The 19,966-nt window shown below is 43.3% G+C and overlaps 1 protein-coding gene across 2 annotated transcripts; it reads left to right on the forward strand.

Moving 5' to 3' along the window:
- The first annotated feature begins 1,014 nt into the window (after window positions 1–1,014).
- Window positions 1,015–19,279, forward strand: LOC106574142 (actin-like protein 6A). Of its 2 annotated transcripts, none has more exons than XM_045697393.1 (14): window positions 1,015–1,245; window positions 1,818–1,894; window positions 6,161–6,335; window positions 7,836–7,936; window positions 8,371–8,468; window positions 8,813–8,907; window positions 11,949–12,070; window positions 13,663–13,752; window positions 13,952–14,013; window positions 14,123–14,237; window positions 14,336–14,416; window positions 14,591–14,686; window positions 14,809–14,895; window positions 18,668–19,279. In XM_045697393.1, the coding sequence occupies exons 1-14, from the start codon at window positions 1,221–1,223 to the stop codon at window positions 18,746–18,748; spliced, it is 1,305 nt and encodes a 434-aa protein (XP_045553349.1). In that variant the 5' UTR covers window positions 1,015–1,220; the 3' UTR covers window positions 18,749–19,279. The 2 variants fall into 2 exon arrangements, with proteins under 2 accessions (XP_045553349.1, XP_014005247.1); XM_014149772.2 differs by having other exon boundaries at window positions 11,949–12,055.
- The last annotated feature ends 687 nt before the right edge of the window (window positions 19,280–19,966 follow it).

Below are 19,966 nucleotides of genomic sequence, written 5' to 3' on the forward strand. Positions count from 1 at the left end.
ACACATCAACAATTGACACCCCACGAAGCATCGTTACCCATCACGCCACAAAAGCCGCGGCCCTTGCAACGCAAGGGGAAACCCTACTTCAAGTCTCAGAGCGAGTGACGTCACTGATTGAAACGCTATTAGCGCACACCACCGCTAACTAACTAGCCATTTCACATCGGTTACACTCACCCCCCTTTTGACCTCCTCCTTTCCCGCAGCAACCAATGATCCGGGTCACGGCACCAATGTACTAGCCATTTCACATCGGTTACACTACTACTACTACTACTACTACTACTACTGCTACTGCTGCTACTACTACTACTGCTACTACTACTACTACTACTACTATTACTTAACAATAGCCCTTAGCACATATTAGCAGACTGATTTAATTTCAAACTTCACATTTATCTACTATAGGCTACTTATCGAAATTATCGATATCAGTCAAATGTCCTTGATAAAATAGTTGGTATGGTCTGAGTCGATAATTTTCGGATTATCGTCCAAGGTCTATGCTCTACCCATTGACAGTCAAACAATAAGGTCCATTACTAGTCTAAAACAAATAATACATTTGACAGTTTATTTGATTAAATATAGTGACTGAACTCCACTGCTGCTGAAAATGTATTGATCATCTTTGGATATTCTTATCTTTGACCTGTGTAAAAATGGTTCGACCACTTCTGACTAATTCATTATTTTCAGTTGCCCTCATGAGTGGCGCAGTAGTCTAAGGCACTGCATCTCAGTGCTAGTGGTGTCACCACAGATCCTGGTTCGATTCCAAGCTGTATCACAACTGGCCATGATTGAGAGGCCCATAGGGCGGTGCACAATTGGCCCAGCGTTATCTGGGTTAGGGTTTGGCCGGGGTAGGCCGTCGTTGTAAATAAGAGTTTGTTCTTAACTGACTTGCCTGTTAAATAAAAACATATTCAAGTCTTTAACCACTGGGGGCTGTTAGGTTCACTCCTTCCAATTTCGTTCCCTCTCATCCAAAATACAGTACCCCTTCCTCTCACAGTAACTTAACGTCAAGCACAGAGGCGGATCTAGTTATGTCGTTGCGATGTTTGATTGGATAGCGTCTGTATGGCCTGTTAGGTTGATTCACGTTACTTAATTTATTTTGTTGTGATAAAAGGTTTAGCTGCCGGGAATTTTTTTTCTTCAATCGTATTAACCAGAAAGTAAAATTGTTCTGTTCATCATTTGCGAGGATGAGTGGCGGAGTGTATGGAGGCGGTGAGTGTGATTTTGATGTCAAAATTAAATGAATGAACGCGCCACGTTGTTCTGTATGGCGAAAGATGCTATACAACTAGCTTGCTAGCTAGCCTGTTAACAAGTGCTCTGCAGATTGATATTATCACAGATCGGAAATCTTTGGTATTATCTTTAGCTGGCTTACTAGTTAACTATCAATGACGGGCAAAATCATGTATTTTTCTCTCATGTACTTGCTAGTTTGTGATTTATGAAATATGACTGCCTGTCTCCCATCTAATGAGTGAAAGCTGAAACTAGCTAGCTAAATTAGCTAAGAGCTAGCTACATGTTTCCCAGCTCTTTGCAGATGAATTACTCGCTACTTTCGCGTGTTGACTTTTATAATTTTAGCTAAGGTATCTAGCTTTTAGTTGTCCAGGATATTATCATTATCTGCAAGTTCAACCAAAATAATACGTTTAGATTTCATATTTTCTTTAGCGTTCTAATATAGCTAGCTATAAGTGTGGTGTAAACTAGCCTCTAATCATAACATTGCTCCCATGTTGTACTTGTAATTTCTTCACTTTGGTATCTTCTCTCTGCAGATGAGGTTGGAGCCCTAGTGTTTGACATAGGCTCTTACACAGTGAGAGCAGGGTATGCTGGAGAAGATTGTCCAAAGGTAAGCGCCCAAGTGTAGTGACCTTATTATTAACTATGCATCTTCCTTTGCGTATTAATTTTCTTTTGGAGGGTATAGTACGAGTCAAAAGTTTGGATACCTACTCATTCAAGGGTTTTTCTTTATTTTTTTACTATTTTCTATATTATAGATTAATCGTGAAGACATCAAAACTATGAAATAACACCTATGGAATCATATAGTAACCAAAAAGGTGTTAAACAAATCAGAATATATTTTAGATTCTTCAAAGTTGCCACCCTTTGCCTTGATTACAGCTTTGTACACTCTTGGCATTCTCTCAACCAGCTTCATGAGGTAGTCACCTGGAATGCATTTCAATTAACAGGTGTGCCTTGTTAAAAGTTAATTTGTGGAATTTCTTTCCTTAATGCATTTGAGCCAATCACTTGTGTTGTGACAAGGTAGAGGTGGAATACAGAAGATATTTGGTAAAAGACCAAGTCCATATTTAATGCAAGAACAGCTCAAATAAACAAAGAGAAATTACAGTCCATCATTAGTTTAAGACATGAAAGTCAGTAAATCTGCAAAAGTTTAAGAACTTTTAAAGTTTATTTTAGTGCAGTTGCAAAAACCATCAAGCACTATGATGAAACTGGCTCTCATGAGAACCGCCAAAGGAAAGGAAGACTCAGTTACCTCTGCTGCAGAGAATAAGTTCTGTATCTTAGTCTTTGCCGCTCTGACATTGCTCGTCCATATTTATATATTCTTAATTCCATTCCTTTACTTAGATTTGTGTGTATTAGGTATTTGTTGTGAATTTGTTAGATATTGCTGCACTGTCGGAACTAGAAGCACAAGTATTTCGCTACAACCGCAATAACATCTGCTCAACACGTGTATGTGACCAATAAAATTTGATTTGATTTAGTTACCAGCCTCAGGAATTGCCACCCAAATAAATGCTTAACAGAGATCAAGTAACAGATGCATCTCAACATCAACTGTTCAGAGGAGACTGTGTGAATCAGGCCTTCATGGTTAAATTGCTGCAAAGAAAACGCTACTAAAGGACTCCAATAAGAATAGACTTGCTTGCACCATGAAACATGAGCAATGGACATTAAACCGGTGGAAATCTGTCCTTTGGTCTGATGAGTCAAAATTTGAGATTTTTTTTTATTCCAACCGCCGTGTCTTTGTGAGATGCAGAGTAGGGGAACAGATCATCTCCGCATGTGTTGTTCCCACCGTGAAGCATGGAGGAGGAAGTGTGATGGTGCTTTGCTGGTGACACTGTCAGTGATTTATTTAGAATTCAAGGCACACTTAACCAGCATGGCAACCACAGCATTCTGCAACGATACACCATCCCATTTAGTTTGCGCTTAGTGGGACTATCATTTGTTTTTCAACAGGACAATGACCCAACACACCTCCAGGCTGTGTAAGGGCTATTTGACCAAGAAGGAGAGTGATGGAGTGCTGCATCAAATCACCTGGCCTCCACAATCACCCGACCTCAAACCAATTGAAATGGTTTGGGATGAGTTGGACCACAGAGTGAAGCTTGTTGAGAGAATGCCAAGAGTGTGCAAAGCTGACATCAAGGCAAAGGGTGGCTATTTTGAAGAATCTAAAATATATTTTGATTTGTTTAATACTTTTTTTGGTTACTATATGATTCCATATGTGTTATTTCATAGTTTTTGTCTTCACTATTATTATACAATGGAGAAAATAGTACAAATGGATCTACTGAGTGCCCTTGCTCCATTCCTCCCTTGTTATTATTTTTCATTTATTTAACCTTTATGTTAAATGTGACCTGAATGAGATAATTTTTACATAAGGAAATGGAATGGATGCTTGTTCTGCTTTCGACTGTAACACCAGTGTTCCACTAGTGTATTCAACCTGATGTTATACTGGGGAAACGGTGTTTCCATAGCTAGGGCTGGCAGTGAGGACTTGTGAAGAACAGAATCCACAACCTCTGCATAATTAAAACAGTTTCTTTTTGAGAAGGTGTAAACACATGTTCACACTTAGGCATTGTTATGTAAATGCCCCTCAAAGCCCTAGCTGACTTGCCTTGACCGCAAGTTGGAGCAGGTCCGCCGGAACCGTGGCCCAGTAAGCCACGGGTGCTGGCCCATGTAGATGGAAACAGAAAAGTCTTAGCCTTTTGGGTAAAACACGGGTAAATCCTCAGTGGAAATGCAAAAAGAATATGTACTGAGGTTGGGCGATATTACGATAGAATTGTCTATTGAGGATGATCAAATCAAATTTTATTGGTCACATACACATATTTAGCAGATGTAATTGCGGGTGTAGCAAAATGCTTGTGCTTCTAGCTCCGACAGTACAGTAATATCTAACAAGTAATATCTAACAAATTACACAACATATACCCAGTACACACACATCTAAGTAGGAATGAACTAAGGTGGTCCTTGTATATAGCCTCATTATTGTTATTTGTTACTATTCTATTTTTATTTGCACATTTTCTACTTTTTAACTCTGCGTTGTTGGGAAAGGGCTCGTAAGTAAGGATTTTACGGTGAAGTCTACACCTGTTGTATTCGACACGTGACTGATTTGATTTGATTTGACGGCCATAGTCGATGGTGACATTGTGATGTGACGACATTGTGATGTGACGACATTGTGATGTGACGACATTGCGATGTGACGACATTGTGAGGTAACTGGAGATACCTAACCCATTTCAACTTGACTGGCAGCACGTATTAAAGAGGGAGTCAGGTGCACAGCAGGGGCAGTGCACGGGTGACATTCAGAGTAAATGGCCTATATTGCTATTTCAATAAATATGTAAACAATTTTGTATAGTGGGCAATCAGTGTCTTATTTTATTAAAAGCCTAATTTCCTATTTTCTCTCCATTTGATATGAATATGATTTGGTCTATAAGCCACACTTTTGGTTTTAAGCATGTCGGATTTCTCCCTCAGCTCAATTTCAAGATCAAACAATGAATGAAGCCTAGAACTCCGTTAGATATCTCAAACTTTTTTATTTAAATTTTATTTTTTACAACTTAACATGGTAGGCCTAAAGTAATACTGATAAAGATGGAAGGAACAATAGCAAGATAATATAATCTAATGCGAAATTTGAACAAACCTTAGTTTGTTATAAGACAGAAATTATGCATGCAGGAGAGGCCGAAGCCCCCCCCCCCCCCCCCACCCCAATCCTACGAATTGAAATATCATAAAAGCGTTAAAACTAATTAAAGTTATGAGTATTAGATTATAGAAACGACGCATAGCCTGTAGTTGACCTTGGCCTATTTCCATTAGAGCCCAACCAAGTTATTCGTTTTTTTGTCCGATGTTGATTTCTTACATTGTGAGTTTGACAATAATGACTCATCATGAAAATGGCCACAAGTGGTCAGATAAGCATGAGATGACCTTTTTTTCCCATTCTATTTAGGGAATATCAGTTATTGGTGGAATTATCGGTTTATACCGATATAGTTAAAAATGGCCAATATCTGCCGATTTTTTTATTTATTTTTTTATTTTTTTATTTTTTATATTTATTTATTTATTTTATTTTATTTAGTATTTTTTTATTTTATTTTATTTTTTTATATATATTTTTTTATATATTATTTTTAATATTATTATTATTATAATAATAATAATATATTTATTATTATTATTTTTTTATTATTATTTGTATTTATTTAAAAAAAATATTGTAAAAAATGTATTTAAGTTTGTTTTTTATATATTTTTTATCAGTGAAACGATATATTGGTCGGGCTCTAATTTCCATATTATTCTACAAATGTGCAACCTACCTACAACGCATAGTATCCTAGCTCTAATAAGAGAGGAAGAATGTGAATCAGTGTAGAATTATCCAGTTGTGAGGACAGCAGAGTTGATCTGCAGTCCATGATGATTTACACCCCCATCACATGACAGACAGCGAGGCTCGTTGACTGGGTCACTCGATCCATCTGCGCGCTTCGGCACACACACACACACTCAGATAGGTCTGCACACCTCTTTCGTTCCGCAGCTACACCAGAGTGGAACAGCCTACTAGAAAAGGTTTGGCTCCAATATATTTAGTCAATGTCATGATTCCTCGCGTCCCTCCCGTAGTATACGAGCTCGTGCTAGGGGCAAAAAAATATATTTTAGTTTTGGAGAACATCGTCTAGAGGGCGATTTTTATATGTACAGAATCATGATAGGACAAAAGTTGACATCACCCAACCCTAATATACACATTTATTTGTGCCGGTAGGCGGACTTCCCCACGGTGATGGGCGTGACCCTGGACAGGGAGGATGGCAGCACCCCGATGGAGACGGACGGCGGGGACAAGGGCAAGCAGGGCACTAACTACTTCATCGACACCAACCAGCTGAGGGTGGCCCGCGAGAATATGGAGGTCATGTCACCGCTCAAAAACGGCATGAGTGAGTCTCTCTCCTCCGTCATGTGATCGTGGACAATGTGGAAGTTGTATTGACAGCGTTCTGCCTGGATGAAATAAAAGCCAAAGCTGTGACATGGTATGCAGAGCGTATAGGCAGAACAGCTAGTGGGGATGCCAGGTAATGCCTTCAATATCTAGGACAATGCACAATGTTTTGTGAGAGGATCCTTGTCTGAACTTTCACTGACCTGAGAATCTTCCTGTGAGATTAACACAAACGGCAGTATTGACGTGTCCGGAAGTTTTGCCTTTCTGAAATTGTCTATGCTTTACCACTAACAATATACTTTATAGTCCATTTAACATTGACATTTGTTTTGTGAAGCCAGCGTATAAACACACACAAAAACAACACGTTAAGATGTTCAATAGTCAACATAGTGATTTAGAAGTGATGAAGAAGATGGTCTCTGTTAGAAAATAGAAAGGATGGTTGTTCATTGGTCAGACAGAACTATCATGGATGATGTATTGTGTCTTTCTCCTGAGCTGTCCATGGTGCTGATGTGATGCCCCATTTAAAACATTTTTTTATGACAATGCCATTTCTGACTTTTCTGCTTACGTGATCCTGACATTAATGTGAATTCAGTACTGGGGACGTGGGCTATTAGAGGAAAGTGTGACAAAGATCTTAATAGACTCTGAGCAGCACTATATATCAGAGAGCTCCTTGGAGTGCTGCCCTGGATTAGAATTCACACATTTCTCTCAAATTAGCCAAGTTCTTCAGTCTATTTTCTCCAGTATCTGACCCGGCAACAGAGATGAAAGATGTAGGTTAATATAATATAGTTGTGTGAGGAGACGTAAGTATGTACACCTTTTTTAAAGGTAGAGTCAGCGATATGACGTACATGCACAAGGTAAACGGCACAGTGGGTCAATTTCCGCAACAACAAAGAGCGTTGGAGCGCGAGGCTAAACTTCTATGCTGTTTTTGTCCCATACCTACCATTCTAACAGTGTGTAGCAAACCCATGCACATGTGCAGTTACTGTATGGGTGTGAAGTCTTGCATCTCACTCATCTCAATATCTGCGGTGGTGCTCGTGGCAACGCCATGTTTGCTCTTAAGTATTAACTATTAAACAGTACCAGGCATTATTTGCAGCAGGTGACCTGCACGACTTGCCCAAAGAGAGAGGACTGGCCACCCCTCAGAGCCTGGTTCCTCTAGGTTTCTTCCTAGGTTCCTGGGAGTTTTTCCTAGCCACTGTGCTTCTACATCTGCATTGCTTGCTGTTTGGGGTTTTAGGCTGGGTTTCTGTATAACACTTTGTGACATCGGCTGACGTAAAAAGGGCTTTATAAGTACATTTGATTTGATTTTGATCATTTATGGGTATTTTATACAAGGAAAACTACCATGGCCCAACCCCTTGCCTTCAGGATTTATTGTGGGGAAATTTGCACTGGTTACCATGACATCCTCTAACTCGGTACATTGGTCTTTTTGTTTGTTTTGTTATCTGTGAAGTCGAGGACTGGGACAGCTTCCAGGCCATTCTAGACCACACCTACAAGATGCACTTCAAGTCGGAACCCAGCATCCATCCTGTACTCATGTCAGAAGCCTCGGTGAGTAGGCCTCGCCTTCCATTTTGGCATTTAGAACACAGAGTTAATAGGCTTCGTGAGAAACTCATTCAGTGTGTCGCGAGCCCACTGTAGGAATGGAATGGGTGCACACCGACAGCCAGTAGTGCCCTCAATGTCCGCAAGGGAATCAGCCCTGATTTTGAATGAAAACTAACCACTTTTGGAGTTATTGTACTGTAAAATATAGTATTTGGTTTTCTGTAGTATTCAGTCTATGGTGTCCCGCTGGTTCATTGTACACTGATATCTGGCATTAGGCACCAAACGTAAGAAAATGCTCTGAAACAGAAGGTGTTATCTGTACTTGTTCAACAAGAAACGCTAGTTCACGTTTCACTTTCAAAATGTTTTGCTATGGTGTGACATGTTGTAAAAGAAAAGAGGGTCGTCATGGTTTTCTCTTATCTCTGCAGTGGAACACACGAGCCAAGCGGGAGAAGCTAACCGAGCTGATGTTTGAGCATTACAACATTCCTGCCTTCTTCCTGTGCAAAACGGCGGTGCTGTCTTCGTATCCTTACGCCACGCTGGCTTACACAGTGAATTGAAATAATATCGGGATGTTGTCGGAAGGTTAATGAAGTGGTGGCTCGATGACGTCACTGTAATAAAACACTAGTCAAATGACATGAGCATCTGCTGTTTAATAATGACCCCAAAATCTGTTTTCTTTGCAATTTTTTATTTATTTAACCACTTTAGTCTCCTAAAAAAAATTATAAATTTATTTTTGCAGTAGTTGTTTACTATTAGTGATTGCTCATGTGACTTTGACGAAAGGGTTCAGCCTAAAAGACATTGTATCTCATCTCTGTAGAAACGGCCCTTCTGTTCCCTTAACTCTGAGTGCCTCAGCTTTGCCAACGGACGATCCACAGGGTTGGTGTTAGACAGCGGAGCCACACACACCACAGCCATTCCAGTGCACGACGGTTATGTGCTTCAGCAAGGTCAATTGTCCAGCTCTCCCACCACACTCTTTTCTATTTTAGTTTGACTGGATTTTATTATCCACGTCATGTACAAGTCTTAAAAGTGCTGGATAAACTCTTACCATTGTGAGTGATGGATAAACTCTTACCATTGTGAGTGATGGATAAACTCTTACCATTATGAGTGATGATAAACTCTTACCATTATGAGTGATGGATAAACTCTTACCATTATGAGTGATGGATAAACTCTTACCATTATGAGTGCTGGATAAACTCTTACCATTATGAGCGCTGGATAAACTCTTACCATTATGAGTGATGGATAAACTCTTACCATTATGAGTGATGGATAAACTCTTACCATTGTGAGTTGACAAGAATTTAAAGCCATCGTGTCTCAGGATGTGGGTCCAAGTTACTTTAGATAGATACTGATTTGGTTTTGAATACTTCATACTTGTGGAAACCCCAAAATCAATCAATCAACTGAAAAGCAGCGAACTGGGTCGCACTTCCGTCCTCTCCCTGCAGCAAGTTGAATCCCCAGCAGGAAGTAGCAGGAAGATGATGGAAACACAGTGAAGGGGTTTGACATTGGTGTCCACCTTCAAGTCATCTCCTTACACTAAAGAGACATGTTTGTGAAAAATTAGGTAACAGCAACCATCTTGGTAAAGCGTCAAGGGCTAGGCTTTCTGCAGTGAGGCAATTTGAGTCGTAGCTGCAGTGAAATGCAAGACCGAGGACAGTGGCACAGGAGTCTGGCGTATAAACATCAACTGAGCCATTTTAGTTGATATGATATGAGGAAAGGGTCATTTGGGAAAGGAGCAGCGTGTTAGGGTCGTCTGAGGAGCAGCGTGTTAGGGTCGTCTGGGGAGCAGCGTGTTAGGGTCGTCTGAGGAGCAGCGTGTTAGGGTCGTCTGGGGAGCAGCGTGTTAGGGTCGTCTGGGGAGCAGCGTGTTAGGGTCGTCTGGGGAGCAGCGTGGTGGGGTCGTCTGGGGAGCAGCGTGGTGGGGTCGTCTGGGGAGCAGCGTGGTGGGGTCGTCTGAGGAGCAGCGTGTTAGGGTCGTCTGGGGAGCAGCGTGTTAGGGTCGTCTGGGGAGCAGCGTGTTAGGGTCGTCTGGGGAGCAGCGTGTTAGGGTCGTCTGGGGAGCAGCGTGGTGGGGTCGTCTGGGGAGCAGCGTGGTGGGGTCGTCTGGGGAGCAGCGTGGTGGGGTCGTCTGGGGAGCAGCGTGTTAGGGTCGTCTGGGGAGCAGCGTGTTAGGGTCGTCTGGGGAGCAGCGTGTTAGGGTCGTCTGAGGAGCAGCGTGTTAGGGTCGTCTGGGGAGCAGCGTGTTAGGGTCGTCTGGGGAGCAGCGTGGTGGGGTCGTCTGGGGAGCAGCGTGGTGGGGTCGTCTGAGGAGCAGCGTGGTGGGGTCGTCTGGGGAGCAGCGTGTTGGGGTCGTCTGGGGAGCAGCGTGTTTGGGTCGTCTGGGGAGCAGCGTGTTGGGGTCGTCTGGGGAGCAGCGTGGTGGGGTCGTCTGGGGAGCAGCGTGGTGGGGTCGTCTGGGGAGCAGCGTGTTGGGGTCGTCTGGGGAGCAGCGTGTTAGGGTCGTCTGGGGAGCAGCGTGTTGGGGTCGTCTGGGGAGCAGCGTGGTGGGGTCGTCTGGGGAGCAGCGTGTTGGGGTCGTCTGGGGAGCAGCGTGTTAGGGTCGTCTGGGGAGCAGCGTGTTGGGGTCGTCTGGGGAGCAGTGTGTTGGGGTCGTCTGGGGAGCAGCGTGGTGGGGTCGTCTGAGGAGCAGCGTGGTGGGGTCGTCTGAGGAGCAGCGTGTTAGGGTCGTCTGGGGAGCAGCGTGTTGGGGTCGTCTGGGGAGCAGCGTGGTGGGGTCGTCTGGGGAGCAGCGTGTTGGGGTCGTCTGGGGAGCAGCGTGTTGGGGTCGTCTGGGGAGCAGCGTGTTAGGGTCGTCTGGGGAGCAGCGTGGCGGGGTCGTCTGGGGAGCAGCGTGGCGGGGTCGTCTGGGGAGCAGCGTGGCGGGGTCGTCTGAGGAGCAGTGTGTTGGGGTCGTCTGAGGAGCAGCGTGGCGGGGTCGTCTGAGGAGCAGCGTGGCGGGGTCGTCTGGGGAGCAGCGTGTTAGGGTCGTCTGGGGAGCAGCGTGGTGGGGTCGTCTGGGGAGCAGCGTGGTGGGGTCGTCTGGGGAGCAGCGTGTTGGGGTCGTCTGGGGAGCAGCGTGTTAGGGTCGTCTGGGGAGCAGCGTGGTGGGGTCGTCTGGGGAGCAGCGTGTTGGGGTCGTCTGGGGAGCAGCGTGTTAGGGTCGTCTGGGGAGCAGCGTGGCGGGGTCGTCTGGGGAGCAGCGTGGCGGGGTCGTCTGAGGAGCAGCGTGTTGGGGTCGTCTGAGGAGCAGCGTGGCGGGGTCGTCTGGGGAGCAGCGTGGCGGGGTCGTCTGGGGAGCAGCGTGTTGGGGTCGTCTGGGGAGCAGCGTGGCGGGGTCGTCTGGGGAGCAGCGTGTTGGGGTCGTCTGGGGAGCAGCGTGGCGGGGTCGTCTGGGGAGCAGCGTGGCGGGGTCGTCTGGGGAGCAGCGTGGCGGGGTCGTCTGGGGAGCAGCGTGGCGGGGTCGTCTGGGGAGCAGCGTGGCGGGGTCGTCTGGGGAGCAGCGTGGCGGGGTCGTCTGAGGAGCAGCGTGGCGGGGTCGTCTGAGGAGCAGCGTGGCGGGGTCGTCTGAGGAGCAGCGTGGCGGGGTCGTCTGGGGAGCAGCGTGTTGGGGTCGTCTGGGGAGCAGCGTGGCGGGGTCGTCTGGGGAGCAGCGTGGCGGGGTCGTCTGGGGAGCAGCGTGGCAGGGTCGTCAAAGGACAAGCATGAGGACACAATGCTTCTGTTCACAATGGTGCAAAGTCGATTCAGTGTTCTTGGTCTGTGTATGTCATAGTTGTTACAAGCCTTCATAGCAGGTGTGTAACGCTCTAAATGATTGGAGAGGAAAAGCGTTTTGATGCTCTAAATGAGACACTAATGTTGTGTTCAGTTATCCTTTCCCCAAAACCATCCAAGTGACACGTTTTATGCTCTTTTATTGCAGGCATCGTCAAGTCTCCCCTTGCTGGAGACTTTATGAGCATGCAATGTAGAGAGCTATTTCAAGAGTTAAATGTTGAAATAGTCCCTCCTTACATGATTGCATCAAAGGTGAGACCTGCTAAAGTAAGTCAAAACTACTCATTTCAGAGATTCCACATCTCACTTTTTGGTGCTATTGCTCACGTTATGGTGGTGGGGAATTTGTAAGTATAGAACTTAGATATTTAAAAAAAATTATTGATCTTTACATATTCAGGTTGTCTCATGTATTTCCCTTCATCCACTACATTTTAGTTTCATTAATCACTTTTGTCATAGTATAACATATTCAAAAGGGGATTTTACCATAGGTTTGTTTGAGAATCTGCATGTAATATTAATTTTGTCTAGATTTGTGCTTGTAATTTTATGATTGGCCAATAACAATTAACACAGAGATGCTCTAACTCTGGTATTTTGTTCCCGTACATTGCATGCATGAGCATCGAATTGACATGCGCTATGAATTGGGATATATGGAATCAGTTTGATCAAGTCTTTACCAAAAGTCCTACATTGATGAGGGAATTTCAATTAAGGCCAATCTCTATTGTCTTATACTTGTATTCAAATTAATTCAAATGAGCATGTCGCACAGCGTGCTTGAAAAAGTCATAATCTACAAAACGTAAAGCAAGGAAATATCTGTCATTTAATAAGCTCTGGAAGGAAGAAACCATTTTAGCTCTGGAAGGAAGAAACCATGATAGGAACCATAATTCAAAGGAATCCCATCCTTCTTTCATGCCTTGATTTTTCATATCACAAAATGTGCCATTGTTCTGTGATTGTCTTCACCATCACCCGTCAGACTCTGAGATGTGATTTCTCTGAATTAATCAGGAATTCCTCATATTCCTGACCTCAAAAGACTGGTAGCCTTTTATCCCTGGCTCTCGTTTATTTTTATCTCTTCCTCCTTCTCTAGCCTGGTCCCAGATCTGTTGGTGCTGTCTCGCCAACTCCAGCTGTCATTTCCATAGACGGCACAAGCAGATCTGGAACCAGGGTACTTGTCCACTATGACAACGTTCCTGCCGATCTGGAACCAGGGTACTTGTCCGCTATGACAACGTTCCTGCCGATCTGGAACCAGGGTACTTGTCCACTATGACAACGCTCCTGCAGATCTGGAACCAGGTTACTTGTCCACTCTGACAACGTTCCTGCAGATCTGGAACCAGGGTACTTGTCCACTCTGACAACGTTCCTGCAGATCTGGAACCAGGGTACTTGTCCACTATGACAACGTTCCTGCCGATCGGAACCAGGGTACTTGTCCACTCTGACAACGTTCCTGCAGATCTGGAACCAGGGTACTTGTCCACTCTGACAACGTTCCTGCAGATCTGGAACCAGGGTACTTGTCCACTCTGACAACGTTCCTGCAGATCTGGAACCAGGGTACTTGTCCACTCTGACAACGTTCCTGCAGATCTGGAACCAGGGTACTTGTCCACTCTGACAACGTTCCTGCAGATCTGGAACCAGGGTACTTGTCCACTCTGACAATGTTCCTGCAGATCTGGAACCAGGGTACTTGTCCACTCTGACAACGCTCCTGCAGATCTGGAACCAGGGTACTTGTCCACTCTGACAACGTTCCTGCAGATCTGGAACCAGGGTACTTGTCCGCTATGACATCGTCACTGCTGACCTTGTGTTTCTCACTGTAGGATGCTGTACGTGATGGAACCCCAGCCAGCTGGAAGAAGAAGGAGAAACTACCTCAAGTCACCAGGTCCTGGCACAACTACATGTGTAATGTAAGCAGCTTTGTGTTCTAATCATAAACAGGAAGTCCTAAACAGTCCAATGTAGGTGGTCGGTGCTGCATCACCGTAACATATAGACCATAGACATGTGGTGATAACCTGTCTTCATCATTCACATTTTCCTAATGTGAATATTCATTACTGTACTGCTAGAACAATTATTTCATCTTTTTTCGCCCCCTGTCTCCAGACTGTGATTCAGGATTTCCAAGCGTCTGTGCTGCAGGTTTCAGACTCGCCTTATGATGAACAGTGAGTCCACCATACTCCCATTCTATCATTTCACAATAACCACCACAGAATAGTTCTCTCCCTTTTTAAGGGTTCATTTTCATTGTGTTGAAATGTAATCCTCCTACAGAGTTGCAGCCCAGATGCCCACGGTACACTACGAGCTGCCCAATGGATACAACTGTGACTTTGGGGCAGAGAGGCTGAAGATTCCAGAAGGCCTTTTTGACCCTTCCAATGCCAAGGTAAGAATCGCTTGAATGCCACAATGCCTCAATCATTCACTTTGACCGGACCTGTCTGAAATGTGATGTTCTCGGAATGTTCCGGTTCTCCTCCACAGGGTCTGTCTGGCAACACCATGTTGGGAGTCGGCCACGTGGTGACCACCAGTGTGGGAATGTGTGACATCGATATTCGGCCGGTAGGTGCCCACATTCAAGACCTATCATGTTGCTTGTTTTGGCTGCCATGGTTACTAGGCCTGTGTATTTTGTGATACGTGATCTATTACTGTTATTCAGAATTACATATTGAGGCCAGGTGACCTTTATTCCCACAGAGGTTGTACAGAACTGACCTTTGACCTTTGTCTCAGGGTCTTTATGGTAGCGTGGTGGTCACCGGCGGCAACACGCTCATCTCGGGCTTCACGGACCGACTCACCAGAGAACTCTCTCAGAAGACCCCTCCTGTGAGTGATGCACTAAAATATTTCTCATTGACTTATTTTGTCAATTTCTTGTCCTCTTCTTAGTAAATGTTCCTGTCCACAGTTCCTGTCAGTGTCTAATTTGTCTTCTGTCCTGTGTTCAGAGCATGAGGCTGAAGTTGATAGCCAACAACACAACGGTGGAGCGCAGGTTCAGTGCCTGGATAGGAGGTTCCATCTTGGCATCACTAGTGAGTTCACATCCATATATATACAGGGCATTCAGAAAGTATTCAGACCGCTTGACTTTTTCTACATTTTGTTACGTGACAGCCTTCTAAAATGGATTAAATTGTTTATTTTCTCCTCATCAATCTACACTCAATACCCCATAATGACAAATCAAAAATAGTTGTATTTGTTTTATTTTGCAAATGTAAAAAAATATACACTACCGTTCAAATGTTTGGGGTCAAAGAAAAGCACTTTTTTTTGTCCATTTAAAATAACATCAAATTGATCAGAAATACAGTGTAGACATTGTTAATGTTTATTGTAGCTGGAAACGGCAGATTTGTAATGGAATAGCTACGGTTGAAGTCAGAAGTTTATATACACCTTAGCAAAATACATTTAAACTCAGTCTTTCACGATTCCTGGCATTTAATCCTAGTAAACATGACCTGTCTTAGGTCAGTTAGGATCACCACTTTATTTTAATAATGTGAAATGTCAGAATAATAGTAGAGAGAATGATTTACTTCAGCTTTTATTTTTTTCATCACATTCCCAGTGGGTCAGAAGTTTACATACACTCAATTAGTTTTTTGTAGCATTGCCTATAAATTGTTTAACTTGGGTCAAACGTTTCGGGTAGCCTTCCACAAGCTTCCCACAATAAGTTGGGGGAATTTTGTCCCATTCCTCCTGACAGAGCTGGTGTAACTGAGTCAGGTTTGTAGGCCTCCTTGCTCGCACATACTTTTTCAGTTCTGCCCATACATTTTCTATAGAATTGAGGTCAGGGCTTTGTGATGGCCATTCCAATACCTTGACTTTGTTGTCCTTAAGCCATTTTGCCACAACTTTGGAAGTATGCTTGGGGTCATTGTCCATTTGGAAGACCCGTTTGCGACCAAGCTTAAACTTCCTGACTGATGTCTTGATGTTGCTTCAATATATCCACAAAATGTTCCTGCCTCATGATGCCATCTATTTTGGGAAGTGCACCAGTCCCTCCTGCAGCAAAACACCCCACAACATGATGCTGCCACCCCTGTGCTTCACGGTTGGGATGGTGTTCTTCGGCTTGCAAGTCTCCCCCTTTTTCCTTCAAACATAATGATGGTCATTATGGCCAAACAGTTCTATTTTTGTTTCATCAGACCAGAGGACGTTTCTCCAAAAAGTACGATATTTTTCCCCATGTGCAGTTGCAAACCATAGTCTGGCTTTTTATGGCAGTTTTGGAGCAGTGGCTTCTTCCTTGCTGAGCAGCCTTTCAGGTTATGTCGATATAGTACTCGTTTTACTGTGGATATAGATACTTTTGTACCTGTTTCCTCCAGCATCTTCACAAAGTCTTTTGCTGTTGTTTTGGGATTGATTTGCACTTTTCGCACCAAAGTACGTTCATCTCTAGGAGACAGAACGCGTTTCCTTCCTGAGCGGTATGATGGCTGCGTGGTCCCATGGTGTTTATACTTGCGTACTATTGTTTGTACAGATGAACGTGGTACCTTCAGGCATTTGGAAATTGCTCCCAAGGATGAACCAGACTTGTGGAGGTCTACAATTTGTTTTCTGAGGTCTTGGCTGATTTATTTTGATTTTCCCATGTCAAGCAAAGAGGCACTGAGTTTGAAGGTAGGCCTTGAAATACATCCACAGGTACACCTCCAATTGACTCAAATGATGTCAATTAGCCTATCAGAAGCTGCTAAAGCCATGACATCCTTTTCTGGAATTTTCCAAGCTGTTTAAAGGCACAGTCAACTTAGTGTATGTAAACTTCTGACCCACTGGAATTGTGATACAGTGAATTATAAGTGAAATAATCTGTCTGTAAACAATTGTTGGAAAAATTACTTGTGTCATGCACAAAGTAGATGTCCTAACCGACTTGCCAAAACTATAGTTTGTTAACAAGAAATTTGTGGTTGAAAAACAAGTTTCAATGACTCCAACCTAAGTGTATGTAAACTTCCGACTTCAACTGTACATAGGCGTACAGAGGCCCATTATCAGCAACCATCACTCCTGTGTTCCAATGGCACGTTGTTAGCTAATCCCATGTTTATAATTTTAAAAGGCTAATTGATCATTAGAAAACCCTTTTGCAATTATGTTGGCACAGCTGAAAACTGTTGTCCTGATTAAAGAAGCAATAAAACTGGCCTTCTTTAGACTAGTTGAGTATCTGGAGCATCAGCATTTGTGGGTTCGATTACAGGCTCAAAATGGCCAGAAACAAAGCACTTTCTTCTGAAACTCATCAGTCTATTCTTGTTCTGAGAAATAAAGGCTATTCCATGCGAGAAGTTGCCAAGAACCTGAAGATCTCATACAACGCTGTGTACTACTCCCTTCACAGAACAGCGCAAACTGGCTCTAACCAGAATAGAAAGAGGAGTGGGAGGCCCCCATGCCCAACTGAGCAAGAGGACAAGTACATCAGTGTCTAGTTTGAGAAACAGATGCCTCAAGTCCTCAACTGGCAGCGTCATTAAATAGTACCCACAAAACAGTGAAGAGGTGACTCCAGGATGCTGGCCTTCTTGGCAGAGTTCCAGTGTCTGTTCTTTTGCCCATCTTAATCTATTATTTTTATTGGCCAGTCTGAGAAATTGCTTTTTCTTTGCAACTCGGCCTAGAAGCCAGCATCCCGGAGTCGCCTCTTCACTGTTGACGTTGAGGCTGGTGTTTTGTGGGTACTATTTAATGAAGCTGTCAGTTGAGGACTTGTAAGGCGTCTGTTTCTCAAATTAGACACACTAATGTACTTGTCCTCTTGCTCAGTTGTGCACCGGGGCCTCCCACTCCTCTTTCTATTCTGCCAGTTTGCGCTGTTCTGTGAAGGGTGTAGTACACACCGTTGTACGAGATCTTCAGTTTCTTGGCAATTTCTCGCATGGAATAGCCTTCGTTTCTCAGAACGAGAATAGACTGAGTTTCAGAAGAAAGTTCTTTGTTTCTAGCAATTTTGAACCTGTAATCGAACCCACAAATGCTGATGCTCCAGATACTCAACTAGTCTAAAGAAGGCTAGTTTTATTGCTTCTTTAATCAGGACAACAGACTTCAGTTGTGCTAACATAATTGCAAAAGTGTTTTCTAATGATCAATTAACCTTTTTTAAATAATAAACTTGAATTAGCTAACACAATGTGCCATTGGAACACAAGAGTGATGGTTGCTGATAATGGGCCTCTGTACGCCTATGTAGATATTCCATAACAAATCTGCCGTTTCCAGCTACAATAGTCATTTACAACATTAACAATGTCTTCACTGTATTTCTGATCAATTTGATGTTTTTTTAAAGACCAAAAAATTTGCGTTTTTTCACATTTCTAAGTGACCCCTAACTTTTGAACGGTAGTGTATGTGTGTATATATTATACATGCACATATATTATACACACCCACCCCACAGGAGGTTGGTGGCACCTTAATTGGGGAGGACAGGCTCATGGTAATGGCTGGAGCATAATTAGTGTAATGGTATCCAATACATCAAACACATGGTTTCCTTGTGTTTGGTGCCATTCCATGTACTCGGTTCCTGCCTTTTATTATGAGCTGTCCTCCCCTCACCAGCTTCCACTGATATATACTTATACTGTATTGCAATGCTTCTGGTCACTTGCACACTATGATTTGTCTATTTGTTTTGGGATTTGTGTGTTGGCCTGTTTTGAAATAGTTTGATAATAACATATTACTTTGACCTAATGCACTTCATCAATGATGGTGGTTGTATTGTTTGGGATTTGTACTGATAAGTATAATGTCTTACTCTAGGGAACTTTCCAGCAAATGTGGATCTCAAAACAGGAGTACGAGGAGGGCGGGAAGCAGTGCGTAGACAGGAAGTGCCCTTGATCGACCACCAACAGCATCTGCTGCCTCCAGAACTCACAATAACATGTCTAGTTTAACCTTTTACTGTGACCTCAGGAACACCCAAGGACGGTAGTTGTTTCTGTTGATTTAAAAAAACCAAAAAAAAACTGATAATCGAATCTGCCTTTATCATTTTTGTAGAAAACATGAACTATAACAAACTGTGTCACATGTTCCATTGCTATGAAAAGGGTGAAAGGCTGAGTTCCTTTTGACTCCATCTTCAGTATGTCATTTTCAGGTGGTTAATGGACCTTATATTTTGATCTCAAACTTCTTGACAGGTAAGAAACACTTGGTTAGTGTATGCGTCTCGTCCAGTGTATTGTCAGGTGAACGTTGAAGATGCTTCTTGGAGGTGATCTAATGATGTCATTCAATCGTTGTCATTGAGTTGCTCACTGGACAAGACAATTATTCACTGAAAATGAAATCTGTATTTTAATTTCACTTGTTGATATTTGATTGCACATAACCAGTCTTTTGAAAATAAAAAACATTTTTTGTTAAGTGATGTTGAATTGTTTTGACACTTGCAAGCATTCATTTTTCAGCAGAACAGATGCACACAGTCCCCAAGTAATCATATTTTATTTGTCACGTGCCGAATACAACAGGTGTAGACCTTACTCTGAAATGCTTACTTACAAGCCTTTAACCTCTTAAATGTAAACTCCCCATATTTGGGGACCCTATTAGATATTTTTTTAATTCAGTTTGGTCTGGTATGAGAACGGTATTCCCTATCTGCAAAAGCAGGGTGTCTGCGGAAAGCTGAGTATCTTGGCTGTTGATCTGTGCGTTTAATCTTTGACTTAATACTATATATAGGCATACAAATGTATAAGGGCTGGCTGAGAAAATTACCTCATTTCAAGGTGGCTACTACCTACATTACAGTTAGCATTGTGAAGCATAAACTAAATAAACACAGAATACATTGATATGCACCGAAATCTGGGACTCCACAGATCATGAAGATGTCTTATTTGTCTGCCTGTGACCTACTGTTATTGATCACCAGCCCCAAGAGTCAAAATGTTTATTTTACACAACGTTTTCACCAAACATCTTACAAGGTAAGCTTCGATTTGGTCTGTGTTCGAGCTATAGCTACATGGGGTGGTATCAAATGAATCCTTAGGTTGGTAGGAACAGATCTAGCCTATTGTCAATGTTTTCTGATGATGTTTGACT

Source organism: Salmo salar, chromosome ssa16 (genome assembly GCF_905237065.1).
Source record: "Salmo salar chromosome ssa16, Ssal_v3.1, whole genome shotgun sequence".
Taxonomy (NCBI): Eukaryota; Metazoa; Chordata; class Actinopteri; order Salmoniformes; family Salmonidae; genus Salmo; species Salmo salar.

Coding starts and splice junctions, on each gene's coding strand:
- LOC106574142 (XM_045697393.1), top strand. CDS start 1,221: ATGAGTGGCGGAGTGTATGGAGGCG. Junction 7,937..8,370: donor TACTCATGTCAGAAGCCTCG/GTGAGTAGGCCT, acceptor TTATCTCTGCAG/TGGAACACACGAGCCAAGCG. Junction 14,417..14,590: donor GTGACATCGATATTCGGCCG/GTAGGTGCCCAC, acceptor CCTTTGTCTCAG/GGTCTTTATGGTAGCGTGGT.